The sequence below is a fragment of the Indicator indicator genome, chromosome 25 (assembly GCF_027791375.1).
Source record: "Indicator indicator isolate 239-I01 chromosome 25, UM_Iind_1.1, whole genome shotgun sequence".
NCBI classification, from domain to species: Eukaryota; Metazoa; Chordata; class Aves; order Piciformes; family Indicatoridae; genus Indicator; species Indicator indicator.
In genome coordinates this window covers 13900809-13925148 of record NC_072034.1, presented here as the reverse complement: position 1 = coordinate 13925148, position 24340 = coordinate 13900809, and the positions used below count along the sequence as shown (strand labels likewise).

Sequence of the window (24340 nt, the reverse complement as noted above, 5' to 3'; positions counted from 1 at the left end):
TGTCTTGAGAGTCTGCTTTGGACACCTTTAATCCTACTGCTTCTTGTTGGAAAACTGGGATTGTGGGGAAGGAACACCTCACTGTCAACACGTCACCTAATGGCTCTCTGGAAGAAGCAGTCACAGTCTTAGAACAAGTCAGAGAATCAGACCCAGCCACATGGATGGATGCAGTATTTCTTTTGCCTGAAGCCTTTTGCTAGCAGCAATGCTTCCAATTCAGCATCACAACCACATGCAACTGTGGCAAGCTAAAGCAGCCAAAAAGCAGAAATACAAAATCAATACAGAAATAGCATCCTGAAAAAAATAGTATTAAAAAAGAGATTACTTTCATGATTCAATTACAAGTGAACGCAGAAAAGCACCTGGCCAATGCCCTTCATTTTGTCCCAAGCAATATATCACTTACCTTTTGGTACGTTTTGCTAAAGAAATAGTAAAGTACTTGGATTCAAGTTATTGGGGCAGGAAGCCAGCGTCATGTTTTCAAATTACTTTCAAGACTTCCAGAAAGTACTGGATGCTCCCCACACTGGAAGCTCACAGAAGCAGCTGCGAGCTGGAGAAATGAGACTACATAAAAATGTAGTGTCACCTCAAGGAGACACATAATTTAAAAAATACTGCTATTATGTTTTAGCCCATTTTCTAAAAAAAAAAAAAAAAAAAAGCTCTGGGAAGGGATGAAAAACACCTACAGAGTATACCATACCTCACCATGGCTCCTGGCCCAGGCTACTTCTACAGGTGGGAAGACTGAGGAGCCTGAGGTTCTCACAGCAGGGCTGCACAAGTACCTCCTCAGACAAATGTGCATGTACCTTAGTGAATTTCAGATCTATTACCTACATTTAATTTAGCCATTGAATTAACAATCTTTCCTAACTCAGTCCTCTGTCACAATCACTACACTATAGAACTGTACTTATTCTTAAAAACTTGTTAGAATTAACAATGTAATAAATTACCCAGAACACCAGGTGCTTATATCAGAGCTGTGAAGACATACACATTACATTGTCACTGCTGCTGATAGACAGATTGCCAGATCCTTGCTGCCAGACACATTCTTCTTCTTCACAAACAGCAGAACCAGAAGTAACTGAGTATGTTTCATCTCACGTTTACATAACAGAGAGAGCTGAGAAGAGAGCAGGCTATATACAACAGAACATTCCAGGTCAGGTTGGAGAGTGCTCTGAGCAACCTGATCTAGTTAGTGCAGGGAGGTTGGACTACATGACCTTTACAGGTCCCTTCCAACCCAATCCAGTCTATGATTCTGTGAACAACTTTTCAAACTTTACTGCCTGTAGCAATAAGCCCTTAAACCAAGGAAAACCAGGAGCTGCTGAGCATGTACATATGACAACAAGAAGCAGAGCACTTCATGTGCCAGCTTCACTGCATTCTTTGTCAAATGCATTTTTAGCACCAAATGTAATAAACCTCCCTGGCCCACACAAAAAACACTACTGAGCTAGAAATAATGCTCACACGAAAGGTGTTGGTGATACTTCTCAGTAACTACAGTAGCTACCAAAAAGGAATTGTCACTTGGAGGCAGTACAAACACTACTTTTGCAGCAATCTGTAACCACTAAAAAGGTTACAGCAGCTTTTTCAGTCAGAAGATGAGATGGGCCCTCGTAGACCTACAGGCCTTATCACCAACACATTGATCTCTGCAGTAACAGAGACCTTTTTGGGATGATAGAGTCCCTTGAGGATTGGTTCGGGAAACCCCCAAAACAAACCCCAAATGAAGCAATACTGAGAACCATTTTATGTACTAGTTCCTCCCTTTCTATGTCTGCCTAAGGTTTATTGACCATACCAACCAACTTGATACTGTATGCACTGATTTGGAGCAGAAGACCATTGCAGAACATTTATATAACCAGAAACACCCTGGTAATAGAAGTTGCTACAAGAACTTGGAAGCTGTTAAAGCAACCCAGTAGACTCTAAAGCACACATTGGTTTTAGTTAGGTAAGAGTCCACTAAAACAAGAGTTATATCCTATTTTAATTCAAAAGGAACTGCAGTTTTATTTTCCCAAAGTTATTCCTGTAAGGAGTTATTTGCATGGAGAACTGAATTACTGATATGGACATGTATTACCCTCCTGATGTGTCATCATATCTGCTCCTCACAACACTGGAAAACTCACACTAGTACACTTGATAAGATTTGAGTGAGCCAGTGCATATGTGTGTGTTACTAAGCTAAAATTCACAGTGATAAATCACAATCATTACCGTTCTTGGTAGCTCAAGACCTTGACAAAGTTTTCTCCTAGCCCCATAGCATTTACTCTAGATAATACTTACTTCTGGGGATGGTTTTACTTTACCTTCCGAAAGAGATTAAATAACATTAATTATAGTATATTATATTACAGTGGTAATAGTTTCTGAAAGTCTACAGGCAAAAAATGAAGCCTGTCACTCTACACTCATGAGGTACGTTAGTACATCTAAAATTTTTTTCCCTGATGGTAGCTAGGCCTTTCTAGCTGTAAAGCATTGGAAGATGATGGGAGCAAAGCAGAAGCCTTACACGCTACTTTCAGAAGGTGGAACACTTCTTCAGGTTCAAGACAAGAGATGCAAGAGCATCAGTACTGCTCCAGCAGACATCCGTGTGGCTGCTTTGCGCTGCCAACAGCCACAGAGAGAAGCTTTCCAACATAGCAATTAGCTACTTTTGAAGGTCAAACATTTTATCAGCAAAATACACAAACTGGCCAGACAGGGAAAATATTTTAAAGTAGCTCACTGTTTATTTTGAGCATATTTTCCAGTATCAACTTTCATCAATCTGTTACTGTCCAGTAGTTCCTAAGAACTAAACCAAACTACTGTCTGGTAACACAGAAACAATTAGACAGGAGCAGAGAGCCAAGGTCTTGAAAAAGGCCATGCCTCATTTTCTGAAGATGCACAGCCAGAATGACATGTGGTACTTCCCATTTCACACTGAGATCATCTATACCATGATGCTATGATCTACTTCACTTAAATACAAGCCGTTTTCACTTAATGGTAAAAATACTAATTTCAAGGTTTAGGTAGTGAATATTTTGGATCATCTGCGTATTTGCCATTGAGTTTTCCCCTAAATGAAGTCAGCCTTTCTCAATGTAAACAGCAATTTTTCAAGCACATAATTTTAAAAATAGGACTTGCTTCAGTACACAATAGTACAGACATTTGACCTAATGTTCTTTAGTTCTCATTTCTACAAGAAAGTTAGTTATCCTGTCTGCACAGTAGGGAAATAAGTTCCTTACCATTTGCATTTCTGATACACTGGCTAATGAAACACTTCAGATGAACTGGAATGTCCAAGCAATATATTAGTGATTGCCTATATGAGTACCTCTTAGAGATGCCACAAAAGTGCCTTCTTTGTTTCTTCACAACACTGGTCTGCCTAAGAAACCCTATTTTAAAAAAAAGTAAACCTAGGATGCACCAGATTGAATTTTTAGGATAGCTTTGAAGGGGCTTGTCTAAAATGTGGCTATTTTTTTGTTGTTGTTGCCAGTTTTGTCATTGAAGTTGTTGCAGCTTCTTCAGACTGCTAATGGTCATCTCCTACAAGTTCAGCAGCTTAAAATATTTCTACCTTAAGCTAGACCCCCTTTTGCTTTAGGACTTGGTTTGATCTACCACACTCTATAATGGCAAGGAAATGTTCACATACTAGAGGTTATATAAATTCCAATACAGGTCTGGCACCCAGCTCCTGTGATAAAGTAAATATCTCATAAGAGTTGTCTTGAATTAGCAGTTCCATCCTCCAGTTTGGATCCCACAGTAAATATATAGGGTAACCTCATAGCCCACATGTTAGATGTCTTCTTCTGACTGCCCCATGTGGCCACTGACAATTCAGCATTAAACAGCTCTAAAGTGATTTTCATTGCTTTTACAGACTGACACAAGGATCAAGCATTACCTACTTAACAGTAAACACTCTCTCTTCTATCTAATTCTTCCTTCATTTGAACACATTTGTAAGAGCCATTCCACATCAGATTTCTAAGACGACTGCATATTTTTGAGCAGGTCTAAAAAGCAATACAAAACGCAATTCAATCTTGTTGTAACAACTAATTTCTTCTAGCAAGGTTTACATCTAAAGCAAACACCTCAAGTAGTTAAATATGTTATTAACTTCTACTTCACACAATGAAGATATGTACTGATCCTGGATCAAGTACTGTTATGGCTATTAATTTGTCTTCTGTCCGATGCCTTGTGTGCCCTCCTCCTTCCATCACAAGGCAGCCCACTGTCTTCTGTGAACAAGGCCTAAACCTCCTACTTCTGAGTGTCAGCAACTCTGTATATTTTTTTCATTAGTAACTACAGCAATAAAATTTAAACTTATGTCTGTATTTTGCATTGTTATTGTGATGTTTTAATATAGTTAAAAATGATCCTAGGAATCGATTCCTTTATGTTATGGACAGCACTTTATTATGACTAACATGTTATTTTGTTAGAATTTCTAAAAATAACGATCATTTTCCACAAATCAGAAGTTGGGAGAGAGATGTTATTTTCTTAGATGCTAGAAATCGACTTCTATTAGACATTTTCCTCACCTTTTCTGTCTGGTTTGAGGTTCCGATCCACTGGCGGTGGCTCACATTCTGCAACAGGTACTGAGCGTCTGGGAGGGGTCTTTGGACTGGACCTGAACCCCATGTGAGCAGGAGGAGGAACTTGCTTTCCAAATAAGGGAAAATCAAACGTGCCTGGTGTCATTGGTACATAGTTTGTTTCCTGGATGGTTTCAGTGAAGCTGCTGGAATGCTGTCGTGGAGGAGAGTTGGGATTCATTGGGACATAATTTTCATCTAGTTCTTCACTTGAAACACTTCCCACTGTCAACATGCTTCTGTTTTTCTAGAATTAACATATATTTCCTTTAACAAAATAAGTTATGCAATCAGCTGTGAATCACATGAGTTTTTAACCTAATCTACTCAAATGAATATATTCTACCGAAAACGAAACATCACAAACACCGCACGGCTTGCTGCTTAGCACGGGAACAAGGAGCATTCAAGCACTGCCACTGCTGCCTCTCATCAGCACAAGTCATACTTACAAAGTGGTTATGGAAGCCCTCCAATGAATTAGATCTGTCATTCGGAAAGGTTCGTGGAATATCATAACAGTCTTGAGAACTAATTTCTGAAGAAACAAGAAGAGAATGTGGCTATTTATCATTCCTGTTCCTGTCACTTGGCACCAGGCATCCAGAAAGTCTGTTGTTATTTACTGTCTGCTTCTGAGAGCACACAAACACACCTCCTGGAGCTGTGGCCATAGATTTTATCTATATACTTGAGAAGACTGTTCACAAACAAACTTAACACTCATCAGTCACAACATGAAGCTCTTACAGTGACATTTTTCCTTGGCATGAAAAGAAAAAGTCTTTCGTTTTAAAGCAGCAGCAAATTCTTCCTTTCAAATAAGCAGGCGTAAGAATTTAATTTAAGAGTGGATTTTGAGATTCCGGGCCCTCATGACAAATCTATACTAAAACAAACAGCAGACGTAATTTAGCATCTGGAGAGAGGTCTCCTGACTGAATACCCTTCCCTTGGAAAGTGCTGGTTTAACAGGATTCAATCTTTTGCAGGAACAGGTGAATCCCTGCCCTCAGCTCCCCACTGGGTCTCTGGGGGCTTTCAGTTTGAACTGTTACAACCACTTAAGATCTCTCCATTTTCAGACTCCTTGATCACGGCAGTCCTTAGCTTTGTGGATGATTCTCTGGTGGACAGGGAGGTATGTGAGACATCTGGCTTCCAGCTCTTCCTCACCCATGCACAAAACATGCTGCCTTACCCTATAACAGTTACGTCTCTCCTCCCAATGCCATATAGAACCTATGGATAAACCTCTGGGTTTTATCCCTCCCTGTCCCTGAAAAAGCACTCTGAAGTTGTGGTGGGTTTTTTTGTTTTGTGGGTTTTTTTGGGATTTCCACCTAGAAGAAAAAGTAAACACTTCTGCTATTAAGTGCCAAATTAAAACAGTGTTTGCAGAAAGGCTGCTTTTCCTGAGGCTGACAATCCCAACTTTAGTGTAGGAGTACTTGGCTTGGAAGCTTGTCAAAATGAGAGAAGTGAAGCAAAGCAAACAAGGGTCTTTCAGGGTACTACTTTGTCATTTTAAAACGCTAACAACCACAAATATTCTTACACTTTGACTGCAAAATGAATGGCAAACAGGGTAATATTGAGCGCACCAGTATGACCACATTCATTCTGTATATTGCCTCCTTTAAAAGCCCTGTCCCTGTCCCCTTCCTCATTTCAGCCTCCCATCCCTTGCCTAGCACAACTGCAACAATTTGCCTCCAAATTCCCTCTAACATTAGCGTAGACTCTGACTGGTTTAAAAAATCACTTTAAAAATACCACTGTAATGCCCATCTGCCTGAGAGTGCTTAGCAAGACTAGAACAATTGCTCTTTGTAACAATAAATATCAGCTTCCCAATCTCTACCTCTCACTGCATTTCTTGACTTTAAATCTGAGAGCATAAGAACAGGATAGTAAATAAAAGGCAGAAAAACCCTCAAAGAAACACCAAATTCTTTTAAGTAACAGTAGCTCCATTAGATTTGCTAGGACACTCAACTCCTAAAGGAAAAACAGCCTACAAAACACATTAACACATCTGGAATACCTATGTTTAGGTGACTACAAGGAACAACTTTAATTTTCCTTAACTCTGCAGTATGTGTGTCTATCACAAGTAAAGAAATAGAGGTTGGTGGCTGGTCTCAATGCTCTGAGTCCCAGTGCTCCAGGTCCCCCTGGCTTTCATGAAACACTTTCAAGCTTCTACAGGTTTGGACTACTTTACGCTAACCTTACTTTAGTCATTCTGAAAGGCTGGTAACAGGAGCATTGAATTCAGCTATGTGAACTTACTAGCCAAAAGAGAAAGAGATTAGTTCTTCACTGTTGTTTTCTAAAGGTAAGAAGCAACAAATGCCTAGATCTTCAAATATTTTTAGCCAAGACCAAATGCCACAGTATGATAAACATTCCTTATGGATGTTCCATGCTTTGCTGTTGTGACGGTTTTCTTCAATGATCTCTGTTTCCTCTGTTACATATTTAAGCACTGTGCCCACAGACTGCTGTGTGAAGGGCTACCTGCTTGTTTCTAAAGGTTAGAAATGCCCCTCCTCGTTCATCACAACACACCATCTGTGGTAGTTTCAGGTAGTTTTCCACAGACCTTGTATGGAAAGGGGTAGACTGTGAATAAATCACCATTGGGTGTAAAAACGAAAATAATGATAAATTCTAAATAATCCCATTGGATAGATTATAAACATAAGGCTAGTAAGGTAAATTAACTTTCTCTCTTTTTGGCTTCTTCACTCTGAGAGATACTAACTTGTGCTTCTGCTGGCTTTCGCTGACCTAGGCTGTGTTCTTTATTGCGGCTGAGTATTAACAAGCAACTCTCTGCTCTTTCTCTTGTACCTTGTGTACAGGGGATTAGGGGGCAGGGAGTGAAGAAGCTGTTGGTAGCTCTCCTGGTTTTTGCCAGTGGGGTTTCTTGTGCTGTTAATAAATTGTAAATACTTGTACATCTATGTAAATATTGTATATTTTGTACCTATTCCTTGCATTTCATTGTAGATTGTAGTTCTGCTTGTAAATACATTTGCTTCCAACTGAGCTGGTCTGGCAATTTAGTGTCGGGGGGAATTTTTCAACCTGCCACACCATCACTTAACACAAATTCCTTGGAGGAGCAGGACAGGGAGCACTGACCTTTACGGAAGACATTCAGGTCTACAGTTGAAATGGTATTGCTGCGTGAGGGCGGCGCTCCCGCTGTCGGGATGCAGTAGCTACTGTCAGTGTCTGAAGCAGTGCGACTAATGCTACATGTTTCCACAGGAGAGCGATCTGCGGCGTGGTGAGGTTTAGGTGGCCGAGGTGGAGGAATATCTGGAATAGTCTCCAGTTTGGAAGTCTGAGACAAGGTTCCCTCTGGAAAAGTTCGTGGAATCTGATAAGTACCTCCAGGTGTGGGGGGAATGTCATAGCTAATGGAGACGTGTCTCATCTGTGCGTCCAGCGAAGATGTTGTTGACGGGGTACTGAAAACGTGTTGCTCTCCCTCTGCATCAGTCCCAGATGGAGATGCTGCCTTCGGTAAAACATCCTGTGAGTAACTCCTAGGCAGGTTATAAAGGCTGCAGTCTGCCAGTGTCAGTCCAGCACGAGAGGGTGGCGAGTCATAGACACCTTGCTGCTGAAAAAAGCCATTCACAGCATGCTTGCTCGCTGATGGAGCAGGGGGTTTGTGGGAGGGCACGTTATCATTGCAGTCTGTTTCGGAAGAGCTGGATTTTGCAGAGTCAGCATGAGATCTACACACAAGAGTGTAAGATTAAAATGCGGACGAACAGAAAGAAAAACAAACACGTTAAATGTCAACAACTAAAGTCTAGCAGTCTCTTCCAATTATATATATACACTTTTCTTTGTAATCAGCAACACAGTTATCAAACAAACAGCAGTACTTATGAAAGATCCTAACTACACACATACAAACCCATGCATGTGAAACATGGTAATACAAGTGAGAGTCTTTAGCAGCACTAAACGACAAGTTGATGTTTCACAAAGCAAGTGCTTTCCATGATGCCAGTTTGGAGCAGAGCCTGCCTGAGGGCTGGGGAATTTTTATTTTTTTCCATTTTATCCCACACTGCAAACTACCTGTGCTTTAGTGGCACTGGTAAAGCTAAAATAATACACTCAATCTTCAGGTTTACAGTTCTTGCTAGTTCTAATCAGTATGTAAAAAAACTAGAGGAAAAAATTAGAACTACTTTTAACATCCTTAAGTGCATGCCTAAAGTTATCTACTGAACATAAAAAACTTGTTTTAAATACATTAAGCAGAAATAAAAAAGAGATGAGAACCAGGAAGAAGATTGCATGCACTTTGGGAGAAACAAAATAAATCCATAGGATGTATATGCAGCAGAGTGCTTTTGTCCTGAATGCAAGTTAAAGCAGCACTGTTAGATAAAGTTGCACAGGGCTTTACGTTTGATTTCTTAGGAAATTCCATCTTTCATGCACTCCGTAATACTGGTACCAAGCAGTACTAGTAAACTTATATGGAAAGCAAACACACTACAATTTTTATTATTTCTTTTTTCCCAAACCTTGCCAGTTACCTTGCTCCAGGCAGAGAAATTCTATTACCAGTCTGACTCCTTGCTTAAATGAAAATCAAGACAGTAGCAAAATAGTAACACAGGTGGAGTTAATGCAGTCCATACACTTCTGATGGTACTTTGTTTTCGTTACCACAGTACCATGCCATCATACACACATGGACCCTACCACAGCATTACACATACATAGGTGACTATTTTAGCATGCATGTGTAGCAAGGAATAGATGCCATACTACTCTTACTAAGCTCTTTTAAGCAACTGGACCATGCAATTTATAAAACTTCTGGGGTATAAAACGCGTAAAACTCAACGTCATAACTAGCACAAGAAGCTTTTTCTCCCCTGACTTATAAGAGGCTCACTACATCAGTGACCATGACTAGAAACTTAGTATTCAAATTTCAATTTGTCAATAAGATGACAGAAAACTTTCTTTCTTAAGGGACAGCTGGATTTATCTCCTGGGGTTCTGGAAATTTGAGGAGAAAGGAATGCAGTTTAGGTATTCATTTAGGTTTCCTTTGCAGTTGTTGGAGAAATGGAGACTGTGTGAAACAATCCATTTTTTTTAGATACCCATCTAAACCAAATGAATCCCTCCCAAAGTGCCTCTCAGACATCTATGTAGGGAACCAATGTGATCAGCCTAGACTCCACGTCTGCAGTCAAAAAAATGTCCCAGCCAGCTGGGGTTTGCTCTGTTTAACAGCACAATCTTCTATCAGTCCAAGTAGCTTAGGAGGGTTCTTCTGCGGCTTTAAGTTTTGAACCTTTTCCAAGTAGCTTATATGAGGGTTCTTCTGTGACTTCAATTTTTTTAACCTTTTCCTATAAGCTTGTTCTTAGCTTTCTTGCTGTGGGTGATTTTTATTAGAACATACACCAATTTTGCTGTGGTTCTTAGTCGAAACACAGATTTTAAGTTCTGTCTCATTGGTTGGAATTAATTTCTAGATAACTGCATTCCATTTAATGGACACCCCCAAGAAAGAAGAGAATGTTCTCATTATCCTTGGCACAACCAAGGAAGTGAAACTTCCTACATCTCTTATGATGGTGACCATCTCTTGTTTGATAACAGTTCTGCCTGTTGGCAAACAGGCAGCTGAGCTCTTCTGCCTAGAGCTTCAAAAATCAGGCCACTGGAAATTTAACATGCTTGCAAAAAATAGAGGAAGGAACCACATGAGGTTACAAAGAGCATAATAAATTGTGAGCGTATCTGTGTGACTACTAACACTTTGAGCTCAGTCCCTGCTGCAGCCCTTGCTCTTAAGGACTCATTCTCAAAGGATTCAGTCAGGAGGTCCTCACTCTGTAGATGTATTGTTCTATTTCTGTGGTATTTCATCAGACCAAAGCCTCAGCAAAAGTCACATGTGTTTTACATGAGCAAGAATGGCAAGGATTGTGATCTTTTATATGCTATCAAAATAAAGTGGGCAATCTAGAGAAGCTGGACACTGACAATCAGTTCTAGAACCAAAATTATTAGTTCCAGTTTACTGGGATATACTTAAAAATGACATAAATTCCTAAACTACAGAAATAAAATCTGAACACTACATTTATACCACACAACTATGCAGAAATATATAACCAAAGCTCAAAATCCAACAGCACGTCTACATTGCCAGTGCTTAAGGATTACCCATCATATCTAAGCAACAAATGCTGGCATTTTTAAACTTAGGATTTTTTTCTGGGTTTAAGTGAATGTTGCTGCTTCTTTCTTGACCACAAGCACCTGTGAAAACAAAAGACTTAGAAAAACCATGGCACATAAATCAGCCAGGCCTGTCATTTGCCTCGCTGATGGCAACAACTTACATTTCTCATTCTAAGAGGGCATTTCTGATTTACCTCACATTTTTTAAGCAATCTTTTGCAATCAACTTCTTAGTCTAATAAAATAGTTTTCAAAATATGAATGGGTTGTAACCAATCTGATTTTGCAAGACCAGAAGTTTGAAGACAGTCTGAAACACACTCCAAGAAAGCAGTTCACACCAAAATGACAACAGGGAATTCAACAATCAGTATTCATCACTGATCACGACAAGAACACCACATACAATTCTGAAAATCTACAATGCATGGCTGACTGATGCTACTTCAATGAAATGTAGGTTCAGACTAGAGTTCAGGGACAGGCTTTATTCCTGCTACTTTTTTTTTTTAATGATTTAATATGCAGGTACATCTTCTGCACATAAGTTACCTAAGTTTTTAATTTTTCCCACATGCTTCGGAACAGCTCAACAAAAAATGTCGATTGTCTTAAATATTCCACTAACAATTGGTTATTAAGTATTATTGGGTTTTTACACCTCAGTCTAAAATAATGGCAAAATTGGATATAACACAACGAAAAGTCCTTACTCTGTCAGAGGGTGACTGTGATGTGAATTCAGTGGTATTACGTGAACGTCATATATCAGCAAGTTAGGCTAAGAGTTCAAACAATTCCTTACTCAGTTCTAGGATTGGACACCTCTATCTACGTATCAAGAAGAGATAACTCTACAGGCTGTTGGTCTACAAGGACTGGACATTAAGATCCACAGGAAAAAAAAGGTGGGGTTTGAAGCAGGGAGAGTCCACTAAAAAGCCTGTCTCCATGTAGTGGAACTTGTTGATAGAGAGCCAGAGAGGAAAAACAAAAAGGTATTTTAATAGTCAAAGGGGTACTAATGGTAATAAACCAATTTTCTAACATGCTGTATGTGATCTGGTTTGAACATTCATCCTTTTGAGCTGATTCCTCTCCCATCTGCAGGACTCCATATCACCAATTAAACAGAAAACTATGAACAAAGTGATGGCAAAACTACTCCTGTGTGCCAGCAATCTGGCACAGAAACAGCAAGCATGGTAAAAATGTGGGCAGACAAGTAAGCAATAAAGCAGATCTATTTCCAGAAAATGGAAGCCAAGGTTATATAGTTTTTCTGTTAAAACTCACAGAACACCATGCAAGATGCATCTCAGACAAACAATATCTTCAGGCAAGTTAATGGCTCTGTGATTAATTTCCCACACTCATTCCAAGAAGGGCTACTGTTCACTCACTGCAGTGGAATCTTTTTACTTTCAAAATCTTCTAATAGCAGGTATTCCTGCTCTTCTGAGAGAAAGGATGACGCTTGGCTGGTTCACAAACATAGGAAAGATGAGGAAGACAGCATTCAGTATATCAATATCCCTCTCTAAACAGCCAGAACAATAAGGGTGTTGGAAACTGTCTTCAGGTGTATTTCCTTACTTAGGATCCAAATATAAACCCTAAAATCTCACTAAATGCTACAGTGATCAGAGCACAAAACTATTTAGACAAAACACAGCATGATTATTACAGCTGCAAATGCTGTGTCCGAGATATTCTCACAAGTGTATGTAGTGCACTGCATGACACCATAAGGAAGCATTTCAAAACTGTTAGTTCTGAAGCACCATAATTCTTACACTTTTCAGAAACAGATCAGAGAATTCCTCTATGCTTCATTTACCTGCCTCACACAGAAAAAACATCTCAGTTAATTAAATCCCAAATGAATAAAATTTCAGTAATTCCCAGATAATCTATCAAGTAATATGCAAAATTAGATTAGAAAATGTTGCAACTTCGAAGTCTCAAGGTAAATAAACCATTCAAGTGACAATGGCTGCCTACTTAATTACATCTATTAAGCTCTGCACTTTACACTTAGAAAAAAAACAAAGGTTGCATGAGATCTGCAGAAAAACTACACAGACTCACACAGAGTACATCTGGTTTGAAGAGACCTCAAAGATTAGTCAGTCCATTTAATTTTTTCTTCACGTGTAAGGCTGTGCATTGAGGTAGTGCACACAGTGCCATCAAATTCATCATCTTGGTAACATACTAGCCAGGTAGACAAAGCTCTAATTCCACAAGCAAAAGGTCTATATCCTCTATGCTTCAGCCCAACCAGACATGAAACAAACAGTCCTTACAGGTGGAACTGCAACACCAGCATAACTAATATTCTGTATTTCCATTATTACAGCCTTCTTAATAAAAGGACTTAATTATTAAGTGAATTTAGCTAAATATAACACATTAATCCCATATAATCTTCAAGTAATCACAGTGTCTGTGCTTCACTGTCTTCAAATATTCCTATTAAAACCTAATTTATTTAAATAATTTCTATATTCTCAAAGACTGTATACAGTTCTCTCAGTTCCCTCAGCATTTTCTCTGTGTTGGAACTTCTGCCTTCCTCAACATCCAAAAACCTTCTCTCCTGTGCCACCAATGTCTTCCTCATAAAATTCTGCAGGCTAATTCATGACTCTGTATCATGCACTGTTTCAGGCTCCCTTTTATGGTCTCCTCAGAATTTACTCCCTCTACTTCACAACTGTGGAAGTCAGGTCAGAAAGTCACACATCCCAATTTAGACCCACACTTCATATGGTGTTAGAAATCCACTCTGTGCCCATCCCTCACAGAGGCAAGTGGGAACTCAAACGTTTCAGATGAGCCTGGCTGCTGAAATGAGAAGTCAAGAATCCTTTAGCAAGCTATTCTGTAAAAGATACCAGACTGTTTGGCAGGTACAGTGACATACCTCTGGGGAATCATCAGCTTCTAAACATCACTAAACACTGAAGTCTGTAACACCCAGAACACAGACACTGGGTTTCCCCTTCTCTTGCAGGAGATTTTGGGGCATGTTGTGCCCCAAAGCCTCCTGCACATTCCATACTCTGGGGGAACTGTAGGCTCATTCCTCTCCTTCCTAAGAAAGACTGTAAAGGGTGGATAGCTTTCTGCCATGTAATCACCAGAAAAAAACATAGCAGGAAACTCCTCAGGCACAACAGAGCAAGATAAAAGTGCCAAGGGAGCAGAGAGCACATGGCACAAGTAAAACTGGCAAAGCATCAAGGTGTTGATGAAGAAGGCACCGCCACTAAAAGGTATGGCCCTAAGGGAGTATGTGAAATGCTCATGAAAACACTTTCAAGGGAAGGTCTCCTCAGCCTTCCATATACTTGTCTGAAATCAAAAAAAGAAGATGACATTTTGTTTCTTTTTCTGGAAATACCCCAGTAAAATTTATTTTAAACTACTGCAGTAAAGAAGCTTGCTAGAGAGATTTACACAGTTGTCCCATAGAATACCCAAGGTTGGAAGCAACCTCTGGAGGTTATTTGCTCCAGCTCTTCCAGTATCTCCCTAACTAAAACCAACCTTAATGTCAGGTGAGGCTCCTTAGGAGCTTGTCTAGTCAAGTTAGTTTGTGGCTGGTTTGTTGTTTTGTGAGGTTTGTTTATACGTCTGAGGACAAAGATTCCATTAAACCCAGGGCAGCCTACTCCACTGATGGCCACTATGGTCCATTTTGAAAAATTGCAGCACTACTTCAAGGCAGATACCATAAATATCCTCCTATGCAGGACATGCTGCACCTCAGTTTAAGACAGAAGTAGCAGTTGGAGAAATAAATATAAATTTAATTCAGTAGTTCTCAATTCTTTCCTTAAATTTCCTCTTGCATGCTCCTCTGGAGAACTGACTGTGTGGGTAATCTTTATTCAGTAAGAAATAAGGATTATTTGATCTTGGGTTTAAGTATTTGTTATTTGGAAACAGTTAAAATTCAGGATACAGCAATGGAGTGGTTGATGTCTCCTGTGTTCTTAGCTATCATAAAATAATTATCTTTTATTCTTGAGTGTCCGAACCATGTAAGCATCAACAAATACCATTTGAGGATTGCTGTGTTCAGTGATGTGGTAGCCTGGCAGGTGACAAATACCAGTGTGTTTTACTGAGGCACCAAATACTGGAAGACAAGAAGGCTAAATTTCTTCATTTTTTTCTAGTCCTGGACTAAACACACAGGGTGGTGACTGAAGAAAAATCACTGTGGCATAGAAGCTACAATTAAGTGCTTGCATCACTGCATTGATCTGATACTTCACATGGGCAATTGCTGTCCACACTTTGAGGAAAGCAATATGGGTCTAGACCTGATCAAATAACTTAGCTATTGCTGCACTAAGTTGAAGCATAGAAAGAGAAGCAGCAGAAGGTACAGGCAGCTTTACCCTGTAGATTACATGCAACCAAATATTCAAAAAAGGGCTTCTGGGACAAGCATTCTTGGCCTGTAATAAAAATAATTATAATAAAAAAAAAAACCACAAAACCCAAAAATACCCACTCACCTCATAGGTTCAGGTTTTTTACTTTGACAGTTTATTAGCAGTAGGTAGTCTTGAGGATCTTCTTGACCAGAGGAAGAATCCAGTGGGGGGATGTTAATAAGCTGATAAGGAGGAGGCAGGGAAGATTCTGCTTGTATGGAAGGCGGTGAAGTGTTGATGGGCAAAGGTAACTCAGCAGATGGTTGTAAAGAACTGACTGGTGGTTTCACAGCATCTGCAAACAGAGAAGCAAAGGGTTGGGTTGGGTTGGGTTTTTGTTTGGTTGGTTTGGTTTGGGGTGTTTTTTTGCAATGAAGAAATAGCCTTATGAAACTACCAAACTTTTTCAACAGGAGAAAAGTCAGAGGATTTAATTCAGAGTTATAAAATCAGTGGACATAAGAACATTGGGACATTAATGTTTGTTTCACATTGTAGCTAAATCTTTGTAATCTCTCCATATTTTTTCAAATTGTAATCAATTTCAGTATGCCTTGGAAACAGAGGTTATGCCTTATTTAATGACTGACTGAACCTGTTTTCTGGCCACAGAAAGAACAAAGATGCTGACAGCTGCAGTGAGACAGCTAAGAACACAAATTTGTTGTTTTTAATCCAGAGAACTGGCCCACAGGTTATTACTTAAATATGGTAACCCAAGTCAGCACTTGCACATAGTCATCTCTTTCTGACCAAGGTCACTTCTACATTTGAGATTAGTCACCAGTCAAGAACTGGCCTCTCTCAGTATCTGAAAAGCAGCAGGAATAAAATATACTGCTTTTGCAATAGAAGGTCCTGAGGACTACACAAATAATGCAGAGGTACAGTAGGTACCATGTTGCACTAAGCCCCCTCATTACACACTCCTAACTTTTTATCTTTGTGCAATAAATGAAGTAGTTGTGGTTTTGCTATGTTATTTAGTTCAGATGTTTGTTTTGGTGGTGTTTCTTTTGGAGGGCAAAAAGGAGGTGGTGTGTTTGGTTTTGGTTGGGTGTTTCTTGTGTTTGCTTCAGGTTTGTGGGGATTTAAAAATTTTCTTTTAATAATCTTGTCCCTATAATTCTTAGCCACTTCCTGTTCATGTACATTCTAGAGTAACTTCTTTTTCCCTTCCAAGTGCATGTATCCTGACTATAAAATTATCTGGGAGACAAAAAAACATTGACACTGTCAAGCATTAAACAAACTTTTTCATTGTTTTAATGATACATTGACTAAGAACAACATAATTAAGCAAATTGTTCCTCAACTATCAAGGCTCCCTTGTACTTGCAGCTCGTTGTACATTCCAACTTGCACATCCCAAGAACGGACGCCGAATATTAGCATTGTTTAAACGAGCATGTGATTATAGAATGGAGACTGCTCCTGTCAGGCTTACAAGCCAGCTCTGCACTACAAAGCAACTTCATCCAGCTTCTGCTTCCCAACACTATGCTGGGAAGAACCAGATGAGCAGACCAGAACATAGCCCTCCTGTTTCCAGCTCTCTGTACGCTGGGTACAAGTGATTTAGATGTGGAAATGAGAACAGCAGTACTTGCTTTGAACTCCCATGGCACTTACACCAGCTCAGAAATTAAATCCCACCACACCCATGTGGGTGGAAGAAGTCTAGGTATATGAAAATTCCTCAACTCAACCTACCTGAAAAGGTAGGATAACCTAAAAAAAAATTCTATTAAAGATTGTGCCTGACCTATCTATCCAACAAAAACAAATCCAGACTGCACTCAGTGATCACACACAGACACACATAAAATAGCTTTTTTACCGTATATCCAAATATTAAAATATGAACAATTTTCTATTTAGTAATTTTTTTTTAATCTCTTAAAGTCTGTTTGTGCTATCTACTGGTATATCTTCATTCTTCTAATACTGGGGTTCAACATGAATGGATCTACCAAGCACATATTTCTTGCTCCTGGAAAATGAGGTAGTGGGAGAAAGGACAAGCAGCTCTGTACCCTGTCCCCTCCAGAACTGAGGGATGCGAGTGACTTGCTGCACAGGTAAGAGCAGAGAAGAAAGGTTTCCTGTCAGACACTACCATTCTTTGGCTGCACTACCAGACAAGCTCCTCAATGGCTTCAGCGTACCACAATCCCCACCCCTGTTCCTTGTCGCTGACGATACACGATCCTCACGTCATTAGAGCTGCTTGATGCCAAGTTCACACAAGGGGAAAAAAGAAATCAAACAGGACATCGCTGCAGCTTCCAGGGAAGATGGGTGTGTCAATTAGACCACAGGTAGTCAGGAGAGCTCAACAGGCATACAGTAAGATGCATGCCTACGTGAGGCCGATGCATTTAAACAACCCATGCACGGTATTCCCAGGAAAAGTGACAAGATTCAGGGGTACCTTTCAAAAGAAAAATAAACCCAAGAGGCTTGAAAGAGGACCAAGTTTGGAGAAAGAGTTAATTCCTTGAAGGAATGCTAAAAAAGCATGCATGGGAAAGAAAAATAAACTAAAGGGTGCCTGCAATTTGTCTTTGGTGAAAGGAGACCAGGTAGCAAAGACCATTAGACTATACATACTGGCTCAGATGTGTAGTGTCTGTTGCAGTCAGGCTGAGCACAAGCAGCAGGCAAGCCTGCCATATACTGCACTCAGCTTCTGGAGCTCTACAGCTCAGTGTTGAGGCGGCACCCACAGCCTATGCTGAGCAGCCAGCCTATGGTCAACTTTTCTCTGACTTTGTCCTACCTCTTTAGAGATCATCTATATTTTTGACCTCTACTACCATAAGCTCCCCACCTTACCCTGTGTGTCATGAGGAAATTTCCTTTTATCATAAACTTCCTAGCTGGTAGTTTTACTTGACATGCTTCAGCGCCCATCTTCAGAGAAGCAGAGAACCGTTGCCTCCTATTCATAAGCACCATTGCAACAACTCAGTTGGTGCTGCTTAATTTTTTTTTTGTGATGGAAACCATTCCACTGCAAATCTGGTTTCCCTTCATCCTCACCTTTCCTAGCTCTACTATAAAAGCCTTTCCAAGGAGGAAAACTAGGTATTGCATAAAAAGCACCAAAACAAGTCCGGGACATAGTGACTTAAAGACATCATTCATTGTGTTCCTATCCTAACCATGTGCCTTTTGATTGTCACTGAGTATTAAAGCTGACACTATCCAACTGGCCGGAAGGTTCATAATCTCTTCTCTGATCAAAGACTTGGAGCCAATTCATGTGAAAGGATCATCAAGGATACTTCCCTTGTGGTGAGCTGCCTCATTTATTTTTACACAGGGCCCACTTGTTGTTGTGTGGGTTTGTGTAGTTTGGGTGGGATATTTTTCTGCAGTAGATAGAACACTGAAGTATTAAAATACCAACTTTCTGATCTGAAACTCACCCTCATACAGGCATTTTGTATGTGTTAAATGGTGCAGGCTAAGCGTATATAAAGAGCAGCTGAACTTAGTCTAAAGCACTTCACTGCTGGGCTACTTCATTTGCTTTACACATTCAAGCTATTTCAAAATCAACCATGAAGAAAACAGGGATGCTAACAACCTCCATAATTGAGCAAATGAATGCTGTTTGCCTATCAGTACCCTCTCAAATATTCTCTTTAGCCACATACTTCAGAAACTGATATGAAGGAAAGAGTCTCTCCCAGCAGCCTATTATGATTTCAAAGAGCAGAGTCATCACCTTGCTCCCCTTTGGACTAGCAGATTTTTAGGGAAAGGGTCATCTGCACACCAAAGAGAACTGTAAGTAATTTGGTCTGTTCCCAGAGCTCAGACACTCGGACTGCTTTGAAATGACTGGGAGCTGGAAAAACATCCAGAATATTTAACATGCAAATGAGTGTAACAAGAATCCTATTTTGTTTTTATAATTCCTGCATTCAGCATAGCTAGAACAAGCAGCTTTTTCAAAACAGGGCAAGTTTTATCTCTTCTTGGTTTATTAGGAACAGTTACAGGCACATCTTCACTACAATTTATACTTTTTCCTCATAACCATTTTTGCGTTTGCCTCACTAACAGTCATAAAATTTGAGGTAAAAAGAACATTTTCTGAACAAGAATAACAAAAGGCTCTTCTCTCTTCCTTCTTAACTACATAAAACTTCTTTATTCCATGTGTTCCTGTATCTGAGCTTTATGAGCACTCTAGAAGATTTGAGTGTGGGAGTTCACATTTAGGGTTAGTTTTCTATTTTGTGTTTTTTTGGTGTTGTTTTTTTAATGAGAGCAAAAAATAAATTGTTTTCTTCATTCTGCCTTTTAATATTCTAATTATGTAAATACTTGAAATGTTCTCATAATGCACCGAACACAGAAGTCTCATTACTGCAAGCATTTCTTTAAAATGTCAAAATTGAAATCAAAGTAAGAAAATGTGGTCTTTGCAGACTGGAGGTAGAAAGACTAAAATAGAACTGGGATTTTCCCATTGTACCAGGAAATCAACAATTGCACGATTTCTTCTTCAGAGGTGTTTCTTTCAATGCATTTAGTATGCCACCGATCTTATCATTAACACAGCTGATGGCCCATATTAAAGTAATAACTCTGAACAAAAATTCACAGATAAAACAGTGAGAGTCATAACAAACCATGCCAAACTCCACTCTAATGCTTACAAGAACCTTTTTCTTTTTTTTCTGGTCTTGCTGACAAGCATGGACCAACGAGCACTTGCTGTACTTGCACACTGAACTCAATAGATGTGAGCCAGATCCAGCCCAGAAGATGCATGGACATGTTAGTCTGGGTTTTGTTTTCAGCATAAGGTTACAATCAATATGAAATCTGTGCAGTGGTCCTGAACCCTGAGAAAATCCGTTAAAATACTTTAATAAAAAGTTTCCCTGCACTTCCTAAGTTTGTTTTCTTAGTTTAATATAATCTCAATGTCTCTCTTCTTCCAAGGATAAATATGATATACTAAAGAACACTAAATAAGAACTCAGCAGTTGCTCACTGTATATTACGCTCAAGACAACTCTGCCTCCTGCATCCAACCATAAACACGGCTCTCTTCCTACCACATACTGAAGTCTCCAGCTTTCAGAGATCACACCTGAAGTTTAAAACCTACTATTTGCAGTTCATGTCATTTTTAAGATGCACTTTTGGTTATCTATTTAAAATTTGAAAATAGCAGAAGTATTTCCATTCAGAATTTCTTCCCCCTCTCCACCTGCAATTTTCTTTAGAACACCATTCAAAATAGAGAGGGAGAGAGGGGAGAAAGGAACATCTGTAGCCTGTTCTTTCCATCTTCAGATGGCACACAGGCTGGGTGACAACAAATATAATCAAGGAATCCTGTTATAGACCTACTTCTGTAAGTGCTTGTGAAGAGAAACAGCAGAATCCAGCACATGAAAACATTTGGGGTTGCTCTTCACTAAAAATGCCCACAGCTGTCCTCAGCAGAGCAGGTTACCCCACCACATGGTGAGCTTACCTGCTGCAGCACACTGCGTGGAACCACAGGCACCTCAGTGCCTCAGAGAGGTTGTCGGTACTCCACACACGTCAAGCACCTCAGGACTCCAGAAGCAGCCATGTGCAGAACAGTTTTCCAACTCCCCCTCTTGCAAGTCCCTCCTAACAACTCATCAGGTGATGTTAACGCCACCAAAGGTGTGCAGCAGGAATCAGGGAAGATTAAGATAACCACCTGGGCATATTAGACTCAGTTTAATTTTTCCTCAAGGAAGAGTAGAATCGTCTTCCACATGAATTTTTGTCACATGCAACAGGCAGCTTAAGATGTTAACCTTAAACACTCACGATTAAGATTCTGACTGCACTCTTCATATTGTATCTTTTTCATCTGTATGTTTTCTTCTCAGACACTTGCAAGGGAAGTTCTATAGCTGCAGGTTTTGTGCTCTATTCATCTTCGCACTTAGCTACTCATCTTTAAACTGCTTCATCTGAAGTCAGAGACATTTTAAGTCTTCCCTGCTGTCTCCTTCTCTCCCCTTTGGATAATGGGCAAGAATTATTTCACTCCTTTGTCTGCCTTTACTCAGCTCTTTAGCCATCAGCTACCACCACAACCAAACCTGCTATGCCAAACCTCAGGTCCTTCTGTAGTCCCACTTCTAGTTTCATTATTTCGCTGCAATTTTGCCAGGTAAAACCTTGCAACTCTGACAGCTTCCTTGACATTCTATCCTCACCTGTCTCTCATACCTAAGAGATATAAAAAAATTCAACTTGTCATTAACTGCATCCTCTCTATAGTGCAGCTTTGTTGCAAAAATATTTTAAGCTTATTAGTATCATTGCACTCTACACTCCTCCAGAGCCCCCCTTCCTTCATCTAAAAACTCCTGCTGTTTCTCCACACTTTGGGCTCCTTTCATGACCAAGGTCTCTAATATTTATCATGTATCGTTCAGATAGTGATTGTGATCTGCCAAGTGTGCCAGCCTCTATCATTCACTTGGTAAAGCTGTCAGAGAACATTTTTTATTTCTTACAGGCAGACACTTCATACAGTACAGGCACCCTAAACACCTCTAATGTCAACCATTTATCAAAGACCCACTGAAAAATTTGTTAGCAATCCTGGAGCTCAACAGTGGTCCAACAGCTGAAGCACCAAGATGACTTATCTGTCACAATGATCAAAACCACCTTATTTGCTTTCACTTCTTCCCAAGCCTCTGCTCCTAAGTTGGTGTCTCTTACTGCAAAGAGTATGTTCGTGGTGGCAGAGCCAGTTTTCTGCTCCACGTTTGCTTTGCAGGCAGCACAGGGATATCCTCATCTGATACAGAGATCTTCACCACAGTGCAGCAGCAGGAATGCCCAACCATACAGCATTAGGGAGAATAAAAAGTCAGGATCAGAAGGGAGAGTTACATTCATCCTGTCAGCCACTGACACTGCACCCAAGCTATGATCAGCCTGCAGTACAGGTATTATCAGATCTCCACTTTTAAAAAACAACGGTTATCTGAAAATATTTTTACTGTTCAAAATGCAGAAAATACAGCACACACCAGACAGCAGCTGCCTGAACGCAAACACTACAAACTTAGAAGGCCTTGTGTGTGAAACAGTCTGTAGCTCTTTCAAAGTATGGCCCTTATAACAACAAAAAAACCCTTTCTTTACCACATGTAATTTTCTGTGTAAATGTAATTGTCGATTTCAATGTCTTGTTCTTCCCTTCCACCCCCTTCTTCTTCTTGACTTTGCAATTTCTTCTGGTTTACTTTGTTACTGCTGTCTTTATTCAAAAGAATACATGCAAGTAATATGTTTGCATATAATAAGAATATTTCCTTCTTCCTCCACTCTGCAGAGCATGCCACTCACTAAATGACAGAAACATGGAGCTGGATCACGTATAAAACATTCATCACAGATGTCTGCTGAATTCTAGGGAAGGGTTTTCATAGCCTGTGTTTAAATATCCTTAGAAAGTTTTTCTTTGTAAAGAGAAACAGATGACTTCTCTCTTCAGATAACAACTGATCCATGCCCTGCTTATCACAACTTCTTATACTCTGAAATTCACCTCTTCCATCAGTATTTTCTTCCCAGGGTAAAAAAAATTTAAAAATCCTTCAACACTTCTCATTGATCACTTTCAAGAATCCTTTTCCTCTGTATCTACCATTCTTTAAACATTTCTTTCATCCTTCTGGATGCTCAGGCCACAGAATCTCAGCTGAGGTCTCCACAGCACCAGACAGAAGATAATAGTCATGTCCCATGTCTGGGTAGTCTCTTTGTCCCAGATCATCTTTACCGGAGCTGGAAGCACACAGCACATTTTTGCTTACAGTTACATTTTTACACCCCCTAAATCATCTATTATATTATGATCTTACTGAGAAAATATGAATGTTAGAAGTGCAGCATGAAGCTCAGTGGCAAAACTAAAGCTCATGCTCACATGTAGCTCCTTCCACCTTTGCATGAGCATTTTGAAAAGATGCATGCTGCAGGTACAAGCATTTTTCAGCTACACGTTGAAAACCGGAAGCACTACCTGAAAAAAATAAAGAAACCAGCCAAAAATTTCTCTACAAAAGTAGAATTATTTAGGTATTATATAAAAAAGGTATTTCTTTCCTGTTTCCATCTTACTGTAAATTTAAAAGGCTTAAATAACTGTAAACCCTTCCTTAAAAGAAGTCCCTACAAAAAGCCATAACTGTAATAAATCTATTACAGATGACATTATACTATGATGCAACCAGAAAGCTGGAGACTAAATGGCTTGTAAATATGACTAAAGAACATAAATTTATCTGCTCAGTCCAAATACAAATGGAACTTTGCAGATCTCCAGAACAAACAGATTTCATGAGCATGAATCAGTTTCTAGTTGGAAGATCACAACAAAGCATGAAATTGTTCAAAATGTGAGTGCTTGTTTTTAAGGAAAGCAATAAAATAGACACTTGACATCCTAGGAATTTCTGAGTCTTCTCTAAGTATGGAATCGTAGAATGGCCTAGGTTGGAAGGAACCTCAGAGATCATCTACTCCAAATCCCCTGCCATGGGCAGGGATCCTCTCAACTAGACTTGATTGCCCAAGGCCTCATCCAACCTGGCCTTAAACACCTCTGGGGAGGGAGCATCCACAACTATTTTGGGCAACCTGTTCCAGAGTCCCACCACCCTTGTACTGAAGAACTTCTTCCTAAGATCCAGTCTAAATCTACTCTCCCTCAGCTTAAAAACATTCCCCCCTTGTCCTGTCACTAGACACCCTTATGAAAAGTCCCTCTCCAACCTTTCTGTAGGCTCCCTTCAGGTACTGAAAGGCAGCTCTAAGGAAGGTACAGGTCAGAGCTAGCCTGAAGCAATCGTTAGTTTTTTGGTCTCTTCATAGTTAACTCTTTCTCTCTCATTCCTCCCAACACTAAAATAACAACTCAGTATT

The 24340-nt window shown here is 39.8% G+C and overlaps 1 protein-coding gene across 2 annotated transcripts in view; it reads right to left on the bottom strand.

Annotated features, from left to right (window-relative positions):
* The window catches only part of GAB1 (GRB2 associated binding protein 1), a 96157-nt gene that overhangs the window by 13697 nt on the left and 58120 nt on the right, over positions 1-24340 (bottom strand). For both annotated transcript variants that reach the window (XM_054392354.1, XM_054392355.1), the window contains exons 3-6: positions 15464-15677; positions 7833-8437; positions 5132-5217; positions 4623-4926 (exon numbers count right to left, since the gene is read on the bottom strand). In XM_054392354.1, the coding sequence (XP_054248329.1) occupies positions 4623-4926; positions 5132-5217; positions 7833-8437; positions 15464-15677 (1209 nt within the window). The remainder of the gene's footprint in view (positions 1-4622; positions 4927-5131; positions 5218-7832; positions 8438-15463; positions 15678-24340) is intronic.